The 15196-nt window shown below is 36.2% G+C and overlaps 1 protein-coding gene across 1 annotated transcript in view; it reads left to right on the forward strand.

Annotated features, from left to right (window-relative positions):
* EIF2AK3 (eukaryotic translation initiation factor 2 alpha kinase 3) overlaps window positions 1-15196 on the forward strand; it is an 86355-nt gene that overhangs the window by 28022 nt on the left and 43137 nt on the right. The window contains 5 exon segments of the mRNA XM_054591994.1: window positions 9211-9405; window positions 10875-11005; window positions 12376-12607; window positions 13867-14029; window positions 15029-15169. Of these exon segments, the coding sequence (XP_054447969.1) occupies window positions 9211-9405; window positions 10875-11005; window positions 12376-12607; window positions 13867-14029; window positions 15029-15169 (862 nt within the window).

The following is a 15196-nucleotide window of genomic DNA, read 5'->3' on the forward strand; positions in this document are numbered from 1 at the left end:
AACAGGCCCAGACCAGTACAGGTCTGCTCCTCTGAGGTCGGTGACCCCAGCTTTAGAACATCTATATTACAATCAAAGGAGAATTTTAGGGCTGATAGAGATTTCTGATAAAGACTGGGGAAAAGTTTGATATATTTATTTTCTTTTTTAAAAAAATTTATTGATTTGATTTTTATTTTATTTTTTTTGTTGTTGTTCCACTTAGTTATGCATTTATTTGTTGATTCTTGTATGTGCCCTGACCAGGGATCAAAACCACAGCCTTGGTTTGTCAGGATGATACTCTAACCAACTGAGCACTCTATCAGGACCCAGTATATTTAATTCTTAAATTAAATTCATCTTCGTTTAGTTTTGAGGCTTTGTTTTTTAATGGATGTATGGCTCCAGGGTTGAGAAAGAAATAAATGAGCTGGCATAATTAAGCTTTACATCACTCCATAAAGTTACTTTTGGAGCAGCTATTTGAATTCTGAAAGCTTCTTTTGAAATTTGGTGTTAATGAACCATAGTTATTTTCTGAAGTTTTCTCATAGGAAATAAAATAAATCTCATGATGAATTTATATATTTTTGTTTAATAAGTATACACCTATATTTGAGACACACATGCGAATTACATTAGAGGTTCAAAAATAACAGCCCTGGATTATTACATCACGATCACAACTCTTGTTTGATTAACACTTTATTTATAATTTGCCAAGTGATAGTAAACCCATTCTTTTTTTTAAATTATGTTTTATTGATTGTGCTATTACAGTTGTCCTGATTTTCCCCCCTTTGCCCCCCTCTACCCAGCACCCCCCACTCACTCAGGCAATTCTCCTATCATTGTTCTTATCCATAGGTCAGGTGTATAATAAGTTCTTTGGCTACTCCATCCTATACTGTACTTTACATCCCCATGGCTATTCTGTAACTACTATTTGTACTTCTTAATCCCCTCACCTCTTCACTCATTCTCCCACATCCCCATTCCCCTCTGGCAAACATCAAAATGCTCTCCATATCCATGATTCTGTCACTGTTCTTCTTGGGAAACCCATTCTTATTTAATCCTTAATGTAGCCTTATAAAATAAATATCCTTACTAACCTCCATCTTTCAGATGAGAACATTTGGACTCAAAATGGTTCAGAAATTTGTCTGATGTAGTAAAGGTGAGACTCAACCCTAAATCTTGGAACCTATTTCTTGTTCTCTTTCCAATATTTTATTTTTTTTGTAATATCTCAATACTTACCAATGTATGTATTTCATGAACTAGTAATTATAATTTTTTAAAAAGATTTTACTTACTTATTTTTAGAGAGAGGGGAGGGAGGGAGAAAGAAGGAAAAGACTGTCGATGTATGAGAGAAACATTGACTGGTTGCCTTTTGCATGCCCCTAACTGGGGATCTGGTCAGCAACCCAGGCATGTTCCCTGACCAGGAATCGAACCAGTGACGTTTTGGTTTGCAGGTTGATGCCCAATCCACTGAGCCACACCAGCCAGGGCAATAATTATAATTCTTAGTGTGTTTTATCAAGAATGATTTCTCAAAGCCCTGACTGGTGTGGCTCAGTGGATTGGGCATTGTCCTGCAAACAGCAAGGTTGCTGGTTCGACCTCTGTTCAGGGCACACATGCCTGGCTTGTAGGCCAGGTTCCTGATGGGGGACGAACAAGAAGCAACCAATCAATGTTTCTCTTCCTACAAATAAATAAATAATAAAGTTATGAACAGAAAAAACAAATAGAAGAAATAAAAACCAAAACCAAGAATTTATATTTTTAAAAATGACTGAGGGGGAAAGCAACTTGCACAATTAGTTTAAGGTGCAGAGCAGCAAATCAGAACAAACAGCTGCTAACAGGGACAAATCAGTGGAATGTGAAAATGCATCAAAGTAACCTACATTTTGTTCTACCAAGAGATTTGGAGCTAACTTATCTGGGTGACTCATTCCTATGCTGGAAGGGTGAGGTAATGCTCTCGTGAGGGGTGATGTCATCTCTCTACCTGAACTGAATGCACATAGTGATTCTTGTGGCTCTCAAGGAAAAGCACCATCTGGTTTCACAAATAAGCAGCCTGGAAGACTTCACAAAGATTGGTGCAAAGGTTAGCAACCATGTGTATGACTCATTAGTGGCCATTCAGTAGAGAGCAGCAATTTAAGGGTGAACTTTTAAAATCATAATTCTGAAATATGACATGATGATTCAGTATTGAATCATATAATGCTTTTCAGTTTTTGGTTTGGGTTTTCTACTTTTCTCATTGAGCTAATGCTGTTGGAGATTTAACTTTTCAAATAAGCTGATTTTTTTTACATTATGGTCAATCATATAAAATCTTGGTTGTTTCAACCATTTTTAATTATAGAAAAGTTTGTTTTCTATTACACTAGGAGGAATATAGGTCATGCTTAAAGTAATGATGAATTTTAGTCCATATTATTAGCTTGCTAGTTTTGGGTTTTTTGGGGGGTGGATGGAATTAGGAACAATTGTGTTCCCTAAGAATCTGTTGCTGCTTTTGGTCAAAAGAAGTTGTTTACAGAAGAATAAACAAGTCAAAATAAGTGTTATCTTTTTACTACAGACCCATTCACTCTTATTTTAGTGATGCACACCTGCTTTACCTGTTTGTACTTAACTAGTACTATTGTAGACAGGACTGGACAACCTGAAATACCTATTTTTTTAACTTTTATTTTGAATTTACTTATTATTTACATAATTTGAATTTGCTGTTCTGGTAAATTAAATATAGAATACCTAATATAATATAGAAGATAGAGAACAATAAAGACTTCATTTTCTAACATGTGTAACTCAAAATGTAAAATTGTATTGGCTAAATACTATATATTGGTATCATAGGATATATATACTTTGATCTAAATCTGTTCTTAGTGGCCTCTTCAGGTTGGACGTTCTACAAAAGAAAAAAAGTTTAAATTTTTTGAAAATAAAATCTGTTATCTTGTTATCAAGAAGTATAAGAGAGCAAAGAATAAAACAATAATGCTACAACTCTAAGGTAATGTGAAGTGGGATATATATTGATGTCATTTGAAAGTTTATTAAAAATCAAATTAAGAAAATATTAACAGCCCTGACCAGCATGACTCAGTTGATTGAGTGTTGTCCCCCAAAATGAAAGGTCTGCTGGTTTGATTCCCGGTCAGGGCATGTGCCTGCGTTGTGGGCCAAGTCCCCAGTTGGGGTGTGTGCGAAAGGCAAACCATTGATATTTGTCCCACACATCGATGTTTCTCTCCCTCTCTTTCTCTCTGCCTTCCCCCTCCTCTAAATATAAGTATATAAAATCTTTACATAAAGAGTAATAATTGGAGCTCTTTAAATATCCAGCATTATGACGTACCTTTGATTTCATGTCATAACCTCCTGACTCTAATTACAGAGCTCCAGCAAGGCTCTTGAGTATCTTTTTTTTTTCTTTTTAACCTCTTATTTGGAAATAATTTCAAACTATAAAAAAGTTGCCCAGATAAAAGTGGTTAACTACCCCCAACCCTTATATACCGAGATTTATGTACCCAAACCTCCTGTTCACTTTTATTATTTGAGTGCCTCTCTCTCCTTCCCCTCCCCCAACTCGTCATATATACTTTTTTTTAAATTATATTTTATGGATTATGCTATTACAGTTGTCCTGCTTTTTCCCCTTATGCCCCTCTCTACCCAGAGCCCCCTATTCCCTCAGGTTACATCCCACCATTGTTCATGTCCATGGTTCATGCATATAAGTTCTTTGGCTACTCCATTCCTGTACTATACTGTATATCGCCATGGCTATTCTGTAATTATCTACTTGTGTTTCTTAATCCCCTCACCTCTTCACCCATTCTCTCTCCCTTCCCCCACCAACCTGGCAACCTTCCAGTAACTAATTTCTTTTTCCTTTTAAGAGTCTCTCTTTAACATTTGGCCTTTTAATGATGATGTGTCGTAGAATGGACCATCTTGCATCCATCATCATTGGGATTCTCTGCACTTCTTGGTCTTGCATGTTTATTTCCTTCACCAAATTAGGGAAGTTTTCTTTGACTATTATTTCAGATAGATTTCCAATTTCTTGCCTTTTCTCTTCTCCTTCCTTGCACCCCTTGGAGGCAAATGTTGGACCTCTTGAAGTTGTCTCAGAAGTTGATTATATCTTCCTCATATTTTTGGATTTCTTTTTTCTTCTTGTTCTGATTGGTTGTTTTTTATTCCTATGTTCCAAATCATTGACTTGATTCTCAGCTTCATTAATTCTACTGTTGTTTCCCTTTAAATTGTTCTTTATTTCAATTAGTGTATCCTTCTTTTCTGACTGGATCTTTTTCATGCTGCAGAGATGCTCACTAAGTTCCTTGAGCATCCTTATGACAAGTGTTTTGAACTCTGCGTCTGATAGATTGCTTATTTCCATTTCGTTTTGCTCTTTTTCTGGAGTTTTGATCTGTTCTTTCACTTGAGCCATGTTCCTTTGTCCCCTTTGTTTGTTTCAGTGTATTAGGTAGAGCTACTTTGCCTTTGTGTCTTGGTACTATGGCCTAATGTAGTGGATGTCCTGTAGGGTCCAGTGGTACAGCCATTCTTATCACCCAAGATGGGTGCTCAAGGTGCACCCTTTGTGTGGGCTGAGTACACGCTCCTCTTGTGCTTGAGCCTTGGTTGCTGCTGGCAGATCAGTGGGAGAGATTTACCCAGGCCAGTCAGCTGCAAGGACTGGCTGTGACCACTGACCACCAACCTCCACAGTCTGTGGAGGATCAGCTCTGCAGGGGCAGGGTGGTAATGCTCCAACGTGGTCTGTAGATGTCCACTTGTTGTATTGGCCGTGGGGTTTCCAGGGTGGTGCAGGCCAAGGTCAGTCCCGACCTGCGTTTTGCCTGGGGCACCCTGCCTGAGCTATAAAGCAGTCGGAGATGGCTGTTAACTTTTGCTGAGCTTAGAGATTCTTAGCTGAAGCCAAGCTGTAACTCTAACCCGGCTGCTGCTAGGGCTCACTGAGGCTGGCTGTTGCTTGTTTGGTAAGATTTAGGAGCCAAGACCAGCCATTCTTATGGAGAAGCAGTTTGGGTAGGCCCATTAGTTGGGTGGGGCAGAGCCTCTGTGGATCTCCAAGGTGGGTTGTACAGTGTTAGCCAGGTTGTTGAAGTCTTAGATATGGTACCAGCCTACCGTTTCTGTTGGGTAAGGACTCAGCAAAGGGACAATGGCCTCTCTGCTCGCCCCAATGCCGGACAGTTCATTCTCTGCCTTATACCACTCGTGCCCTTCAAGCTATCACCCCAGTGCTGGAGCTCAGAGGGAGTGAATCTCAGTAGGTGAGTCCCAGTGTGGATTCCCCAAGTGGAACTGCTTAGTGCTCCAGCAGCCTCCTCCACTGACTGAATCCCCACTGGTTTCTGCATCCAAAAGTTGTGGGGACTTATCTTCCTAGCACTGGAATCCTGGGCTGGAGGGCCTGGCGTGTGGCTGGGACTCCTCCCTCCCGAGATATCCCTGAATTTTTATCCAAGAGGCTGTGAGACCAGCCTGTTCCTTGCCTGTGCCCCTCCTACCAGCCTGGATGGATGTGGATTCTTTATTTCCGAAGTTGTCAGACTTCCATTCACTTGATTTTGTAGTTGTCGGACTTCCATTCAGCTTGATTTCTGATGTTCCTGAGTGATGGTGGTTCTATATTTTAGTTGTAATTTTGATGTGGTTGTATGAAGAGGCGAGCTGTGTCTGCCTACATCACCAACTTGACTGGAAGCCTCAGGCCACTTTTATATCTGCTTTGGACCTTTCCTTCTTTTCTGACAGTTGATTTACACGCTGTAAAATACAGCCATTGCAACCCTGGCCATGTGGTCCAGTTGGTTTTAGAGAATTGTCTCATGCACCAAGGTCTACACTTTTTTTCTTGAAACTCTTTGAAAATAAATTGAATATTCATCATGGCCCTTTACTACTATACTTCCTAATAGAAATGCTATCTTATATAATCACAGTGCAGTTGTCAACCTCATAAATTTATATTGATACTTTAATCTCCTGTTAATGTTTCAGTTTAATCAGTTGACCTAATAATGTCTTTTTTTGCGTACTCCATCCCAGTACAACGTCAAGTCTGGTACATTTGTTTGTCATGCTGTGTTAGCCTCTTTTAATCTGGATTTAACTACAGACTTTGTCTTTTATGACATTGACATTTTTGAAGAATACATTCTCTCTGTCCTTTTATTTAAGAATTGACATTTCCTCATTTTGTGCTTGTCTTATGTTTCCTTGTGATTAGATGCAGGTTGTGCATATTTGGTGAGGATCTTGCATAGGTGCTGTGTCCTCCTGCAGACCATCACATTTGTCATTCAGGGATGTTATTAATTTTGGTCATCTAGTCCAGGTATTATATGAATTCTTCCTTATAAAATTACTGTTTTAGAAAAAAATTCTTGTAACTAATAAGCAGTCTGTGGGGAGTACTTTAAGACCATTCAACTGTCCTGCTTCTTAACAGAATTTCCACCTAGATTTAAAACCATTTTTGATTTTTGCCTGATTTAGTCTTTATTATGTTGGTTGCAAAATGCTAATTTTTTCAACTTCATCCCTCCCTTTAAATTTACCTGTAGAAACTTGACATTTTATTGCAGTGAGAGCCCTACTTGTTTATTAAATAATAAATAAAATATTACTTATTTTATCCATTTGTTATCAGTAGGGACTCATGATTTTTTTTTTAATGCTTTATAATTTAGTACTTATTTTGGTGTTTAAACTCTTCCAGATGTGGTCAGTGGCATGGTCTCTCTCTCTTTTTTTTTTTTTAAACTACATCCATACTTTCTAGAATAATAACATGTTAAAGGCTGATCTTATACCTACCCTGTCCCAACCCTCAGATCAGACATTTCTCTGAGAAGGCTTAGTTCCTTTGGTGGGGAATGAAATTAGATAACAAAACCTGGGCATTAAATTTGAGTACATTAGATTTACAACCAGTGTATAAACAAGTGTAAATTCATTAGCATACCTGGTAAATATGTCTTGGAGGTACAACATACAATTTTTGAGAATGTAATAGTGTCTCAGTTTACAGTTCCAGCAATAAGTACAGTATTAAGGACTGGGAGGATTTTTGTCACCAGGTTTGGCACTGCCAACATTTTCTTGGATTTTAAAGCAGACATAACTGATGCTAGTTTGATGTCAAAATAGAATTTCAGTGGGCAGTGTTGGTAAAGGGGGGTGCTCCAGGGAGAAGAAATTGCTCATATGTTAACAGTTGTCAATAACTGAACAATAAAAGTAATGGTAAGTAGTGTGTTTAAGTAATGATGCCTGATACCTGCCCATGTGGGAAAGAGTAAAGCTCAGGTGGAGAAGGTTGTTTGAGGTCATGGTTAGAGGACTTCTGAATGTCAGACTTAGGATTTGGAGACTTTACTAAGAAGATAACAGAGAGCTTTGGAGGTTTTTGAATAATGTCATAACAAGCCTAACTCTCGCTCCAGAGATCAGTCTGTAAGACAATGGGAAATTAAATTAGAATGAGGCAATTTACATGTAAGAGGTGTAAAGAGGCTATTATAATAGTTCAACCAGAAAACATAAAGATTGGAACTAGAAAATGAAAGAAAGAGAAAAAGGAAGGGAGGTAGGGAAAGAGGGAGGGAGGGAGGGAGAAAAGGAGAGAGGGAGCGAGGGAGGGATGGAGGGAGGAGATTAAAATAGTGGTTTTCAACCTCTCCTCCAGAACCCCAAGTGATGTGGGGCAAAGCTGGGGTAAGGGGAGGGTATGTGAGCTGGGCACCAACTTAGAACTCTTACCAGCTGTGTGGGAGTTTTTAAGTAAGTATCCCTTTAAATAAAGAATTCTTCTGGGTAAGAAATGAAGAAGTACATAATGAAATGTTTTAAAAAAAAGTTAAGACCAGCATTTGTTTGCATCTTATTTTTTGTTTTTTAAACTCATTCTTCTTTCCTATTCCCTTTTTCCAAAGTTCTGAGCCTAGATCAGGAAAATAGTTTTGTCATTAGCTGAAGTATATCAGATTGTATATGTATTTTAAATGCCAAAGGATCCATGTCACCAAGGCATGTGCTAAGAACTCTTTCTCAAGAAACAAGATATTCTTGGCCAAAACCTTTAGACCTCAGGCTGAACTCTTTTTCTTTTGCTCATTCCATACAGGAATCCACCATGAAATCCTGTTGGCCTTACCTTCAGTTATACTCTCTCTAAATCTGACCACCTTCATCACCTTCAGTGCATCAACTATCATCATCTTCTCGGACCTTCTAACTTCCTTTCCTTTCCTTTCCTCCACCCTTGCCTCGATAGCCTGTTCCCTTCCTCTGTGATGTGTGCACACTTACACCTTAAGGCCTTGGTAGAGGGTGTGCCCCCAGAATAAGCATAGTTAACTCATGTTTAGGTTGTGCTTAAATATTAGGTTCTTAGCAGCATCTACCCTGAACTCCTTAGTGAGAGTCTCCTCCCACATGCACATTTTCCAGTTCCCTTTATCTTGTTCTATTTTTTTCCCTCTGGCATTTATCACCCAACATACCCTATAAATATTCATAGTGTTGTTTGCTGACACCAGAGTTTGAGCTCCAGAATGGGAATGATTATTTTTATTATTATTTATTTTGCTCATTGGCCTATCCTAAGCACATAATAGGCCCTCAGTAAACATTGGGGAAGGGCAACTGAGCATACAATCAGTAAGCTTGGTTACTAGGGTGCTAGCACATAGTATACTTGAGAAAGAAAATACAAGAAAGGATGGGATATTGCGTGGATCAACCTGTGTTTCTTGGATCCAAGCCTATGACAATAATTGGCCTGGATACAATAGGCCTGGGAAATACTGCATTTGCTCTCACTTCACTGGAAAATAATTTTGTATGTTAGCATGTTGATCACTATTAAGAACCCCTGCAGTAACCTCTTCTTGAACTCATTTGATCACAAAACTCTTGGTAACTCACTTATCACTATGGGACACCCCTGGCAAACAGAGTTTGAGAAAAATCCCCATGGAAAACTTCATGTAGGCCCCTGGAGAGATTGGCAGTTCCTTTAAATTGCTTTGGGTTGATGAGCTGTGCTGCTGAGAAGAGGCTAGAGTACATCAGGCTCAAGACCTCAGCTCCTGTTATTCCTCTTACAGCAAAGAGACTTTTAAAAGGTAGCTTTTATTTTAGGTTTTGGGGAATAAGGTAATCATTCCTTCCTTGGATGGAGACCTCTTCCAGTGGGACCGAGACCGTGAGAACATGGAAACAGTTCCTTTCACAGTTGAATCACTTCTTGAATCTTCTTATAAATTTGGAGATGATGTTGTTTTGGTTGGAGGAAAGTCTCTCACTACATATGGACTCAGTGCATATAGTGGAAAGGTAAGTGAAAATGTCTAATTTATTTGGGGAGAAATCAGAATCAATAGGGATAGAAGAAGTAATTTCTTAAAGTATACTATTACTGGTTTTTATACCAGTAATTTATTAAAATTTATTAAAATTTTCCCCCAAAGATACCATTTGTTTTTAAAAAAACTATAAAGTAGAAAGGGGAAAATATTACTAAGAGAAACTAAATTTATCCAAGATAAAAGAATGAATAGCAGAGCCAGGATAACAGGAAGAAGATAGTATGTTCAACTGGGTGTCAGATGCATTTATTGTATATTATTTTGAAACCCTCACAGTATTCCTAAGGGTTACATATTTTTGTTTCCATTTAAGCAGATGAGGAAACCTCTAAAGATCATTAGCAATCACAATAAGAATAATTATACCACTTATTCTTTATCTAGTTTGATCCAATAATAAGAGGATCCAAGAAGAAAGTTTGTAAGCACATTAAAGATGAGAAAACTAAGACTTTAAAAGGTTCTGAAACTTCCAAGGTCAGATTTGACTTGATCTGTCTGATAAAGTCATGCTGTTAAGACCTAAACTTTGTCCATATTAGCTCTTAGGATGTGATCATAATCAGCATATGAGATTGGGTATTGTAATAAAAATCCGTTATGAGGAATAACTAATTAAAAACATCTTTTTAAGAAAGGTAAAACTTTTTAAAATTCCTTAACACCTTGATGTGTGAATATTTTATACATAGACTTAAGACTGAAACAAAGAATAGAAAAATTATCTTTTGACCTTTGAGTTTTTCAAACTTTAATGATTCCCTATCTAAGTGCTGGACTCATAGCCCTTGTTGCAGATGCTTTTCTCCTTCTCTACCACCTGCTTCTGCATTGCAGTGAGTCCTTGCATTCCCTGTTTACTTCAGTGTTCTCATCTGTTATAAACACTGCGATCGAACCAACTCCCCTGGTTCTCTGATTTGATCGACTTCTGTAAAAGTCTGATACTCCAGCAGCTACACTTCCTTCTGTGAAGATTTTAGTTTGGGTCATACTAAGAGTCTTCCTTTTTATTTTAATAAAGATTTGAAGGAGGTACTTTGAAATACTGTAGCTATTAGAAAAGGTTCAAATTTTCAAAAACCTGTTTCTGTTATATGGCAACTCTGAGATTGATTTTTTAAATGTATTTGAAATTTTATTAATGATATTGTTAATATAGAAGAACTGGTTATCCATTTCTTTTTGTGTATTCCATGAAAATGTTCAAGGTAAGACTAAAATTATCTAAATCCTTAAAATCATTCCCTGAAATATTCATAGCTACTTTTATGATTCTAAATAACTCATTTTAGGAGTTGGTCATCTAACTTGCTTCTTAATAGTTGGGCACTTCTTACACATTTTTCATTTTTTTAAAAAAGTAAATTAAAGATTCTTTTAATGGCTCTGGTCTCCTGTAACTTTTTTTAAAACTAATTTTATATGTCTTTTCAGGTGAGGTACATCTGTTCAGCTTTGGGTTGTCGCCGATGGGATAATGATGAAATGGAACAAGAAGACATCCTGCTTCTGCAACGTACCCAGAAAACAGTTAGAGCTGTCGGGCCTCGTAGTGGCAATGAGACGTGTGTATTCAGATAATGTTGTTGCTAATATTATGTAGAACTACACCAAAATCAAAATTAATCAGATTTTTCTTTGCAGATTTTCTGAACTATTCTGGTTCCTTATAAGTATTTTCTTTAAGTATGAATATATCATTTATTTGGTCAAATTTATTTTTTTCAAATAATGAATTTTAATGTAATTTTTATATTTAAATATATGATTAAAATGACATAGTTGGATAAGATATGCTGTTCTTAAATCACATACATGTGTGATATTTTTAAATCCTAATATTTAATTTTTAAATTGCCTTTGTAGTAAAAATAATGTTATAGCTCATCTTTGTGTTTGGAAAGTGAACCAGACTTTCAAATTTAGTTTTATATGATGCAATATAATTAATTTTCCTTTACCGAAAATTTTCTCAAACTCAGTTAAGAATGCATTTTTTCTACATTTATTGGACTGTAAGTAGGACTTTATATCTGCTGAAAGCCTAACTTCTTTTTATCCTGATACAATTTTGTGTTTGTTTTAATGTTTGAGTGCTTGCTGGGTGCTCAGCCACTAAAGGAACAGATGTTCAAATTAATTAGAATTTTGAGTTACCAAAATTCAGTTCCTTTGAGAGGAAGAATCTGGTGTCTAAGATCCATATTCCTTAAAAGTGTGTGTGTATGTGTGTGTGTGTTTTAATAGATGTTGTAATTTTAAGGTCATTTTATGTCTAAGTGACAAGATATTATACTGTTAATAGTTAAGTGATTTTTCTGTATGTTAATTATAGAGGAAATGTTGTTATTGTCACTATGAATAAGAATACTGAAACTGAGTAAAGATTAAGGGACTTGCCAGATCTCAGTAAGTAGAGATTGGAGGTAAGGTGGTATGTGAGGCTTGGTATACATACTGTGTCACATTGCCCTTCAGGACATGTTTTCACATAAATTTAAAATTGATGTGTTCATCTTGTCTTTTACATTGGTTTACTGGCAGACATTAATTTCTCTGCACTTCAGTGAAATATGCTGAGGCTTTAATTAAGAAGTAAGGCCACCTGCATGCTACCTCATTTTAAGATGACTTTGATGTGTTTTGAAGAAAAAAACTTTCTGGTTTGGAAATACAAACAATTTTTGAGAGAAAATCTGTTCCACAGCTAATGTTAGATCACAACTTTCAGTACCCTTGTTTCCAAAGGGTCAGGACAAAGTTACGCCCTCTTGTGGCCTAAATTAGCAATGCTTCTTTACAGATTTGTGGAGTTTTTCTCATCACAAGATTTTAATGCTTGTTTGTTTGGTTTTTTTTTTACTCTAGAAAAGTTCTTTATTTGGCCCCCTTTTATCAAGTGTAAATTTCTAAAACATGCCTTTTTAAATTTAAGGTGGAATTTCAGTGTTGGCCACTTTGAACTTCGGTATATACCAGACATGGAAACTAGAGCTGGATTTATTGAAAGCACCTTAAAACCCAGTTGGAACAAAGAGTCTGAAATTATTTCAGATGTGGAAGAACAAGAAGCTGCCCTTGTGGACACAGTGATAAAAGTTTCAGTTGCTGATTGGAAGGTTATGGCTTTTAGTAAGAAGGGAGGACATCTGGAATGGGAATATCAGGTACCTAAAACCATTGAGAATTTATGAACTGTTTTCTTCCTTTCTCAGTTTGACCAAACATACTGGGAAGCAGGAAATAACTGCCATTTTGAGTTTTTAACTTGTTCTCTATGCTTTAAGAAATTTGTGGTTTTATAACTGTTAAAATGGCTATTTTGGGAAAGAAAAAAAGGTGATTGTGAGGATGTTGGTGAACAGTGTACAACAGTATATCTTTGTACACTGCTAGCGGGAATGCAAATTGGCACAGTCACTATGGAAAACAGTTTGGAAGTTTCTCAAAAAATTAAAAATAGACCTTCCATATGATCCAGCAGTCCCACTTCTGCATACATATCCAAAGGAAGTGAAATCAGTATCTTGAAGAGAGATTTGTACTACCATTTTCAGTATAGCATTATTCACAGTAGCCAAGGTATAGAATCAGTAAGTGTTCCTAAATGGATGAATGGATAAAGAAAATGTGATATACGTATATATATAGATATATATCTCTCAATATATACACATATACATGTATATATACACATAATGGAATTACTCAGCCTTAAAAAAGGGAATCCTGTCATTTCCAACAATATTGATGAACCTGGAGGATGCTGATATGAGCCAGACACAAAATTAAATATACATCATCTCACCTATATGCGGACTCCAAAAATGTTGAACTCAAAGAAGCAGAGAGTGGAATGGTGTTTGTCAGAGATTAGGGGGAAGGAGAAATGGGGAGATGTTGGTCAAGGGTATAAATTTTCAGTTACACAGGATGACTAAATTCTGGAGATATAATGTACACCATGATTATGAGTGTAGTTAATAATTCTATATTGTGTACTTGAAATTTGCCAAGAGAATAGATCTTTAAAAAAAAGTTTCCTGCTTTATTGAGGTATAATTGACAAGGAAAAACTGTATATATTTGGTTTGTACATCATGGTGATTTGATATACATGTACATTGTGAAATGGAGAGAGTAAATCTTAAAGGTTCTTACCACACACATACAAAATCACAAAATAACTCTGTGAAGTGATGGATGTGTTAATTAGCTTGATTGTGCTAATCATTCACAAAGTATACATATATAAAAATACCACATTTTGCATCATAAATATATACATTTATGTCAGTTGTACTTCAATGAGTCTGGAAAAGTAAAAATTTCAAAAGCAATTTATGATTTTAAGTGGTGTTTTAGAAGTTAGAATACATAAATACTGCTTGAAATTATTTAGACTTTTTTTTCCACTTCCGTTTAGTTTTGTACTCCCATTGCATCTGCTTGGTTGGTTAAGGGTGGCAAAGTCATTCCCATCAGTCTTTTTGACGATAATAGTTATGCATCTAATGATGAAGTTTTAGAAGAGGAAGAAGACATTGTAGAAGCTGCCCGAGGAGCCACAGAAAACAGCTTTTACTTGGGTAAGAGTCTCTTTTCTAAGGATAGCACAATTTGACATCTAGATTTGATTCCTACATTGTTCCTTCTACTTAAGATGTGCCTATTGTAGTTTTAATACCTAAATACATTCTATGCCCTAGGTTGCCCTGGATTTATACCTTGATTTCCATTCCTGCTATTTTGTTTCATTTATCCAATTCTGAAACTTAATTACTATAGTTTTTTTTCCCCTCTGAGACCTATATTAGAAAGGCTTAGAAATGTTGCCATTATACATGTACACAGATGATTTCAAATTATAGATATATCCTCAAGTATAAAACTTTCTACATTTGTATTTGTACTTGCAATTTGCTCTTCCCTTAAAGATTAGGTTATTTTTTTTCTGTGCATCTATACAACTTATTTGAAAAATAAAAATAAAATTTTGGAGTGCTTCTGGGCAATCAAAGTCTTTTAATAACTTTTGTAAAACTTTTAATATAATTATTTGAACTAGTTTGGATGGTCAGATCCTCATAAACTTCTTTAAGTTTTAAAACTTAATCAGTGTGCTTGCCACCATTCATTCTCAACGAAATGCAAGAATTTGAAAGATTAACATGTCATACGTGTGTTATGACAATATTTAACTGAATTATTAACAATATCTCTGGAATTACAGGTGTTTAGGTTTCCTTAAGGAGAATGTTACCTCATCTAAGTTATTAGTCTCATAAGAGTACACTGACTTCTTTTCTTTGAATTTTCCTACTGGATGTGTTTTCTAGTAGTTACTGAAAATTTTTATTCAGTTGAGAAACATCGTATGGACCTTGGATGTAACTTTCCTGTCATATTTTTGTTTAGCCATTGGGCAGTCTGAGTGCCTCTGGCATGGTTCTTCTTTGAAAAGAGCTGTATAACACATGAAAGTAACTGGAATTAATCTAATATTACTAAATCAAAATTAATTTCTTTGAAAAAAAATTATTGGTCCTTGATTCTAAACATAACTGATGATGTCTTGGTTGATTCAGGAATGTACAGAGGCCAGCTGTATCTTCAATCATCAGTCAGAATTTCAGAAAAGTTTCCTACAAGCCCCAAGGCCTTGGAATCTGTTAATAATGAAAATGCAGTTATTCCTTTGCCAACAATCAAATGGAAACCCTTAATTCGTAAGTGAATTGAAAACTTTTATAAAG

The sequence above is a fragment of the Pteronotus mesoamericanus genome, unplaced genomic scaffold, assembly GCF_021234165.1.
Source record: "Pteronotus mesoamericanus isolate MK-2021 breed Mesoamerican mustached bat unplaced genomic scaffold, CSHL_Meso_final scaffold_31, whole genome shotgun sequence".
NCBI lineage: Eukaryota > Metazoa > Chordata > Mammalia > Chiroptera > Mormoopidae > Pteronotus > Pteronotus mesoamericanus.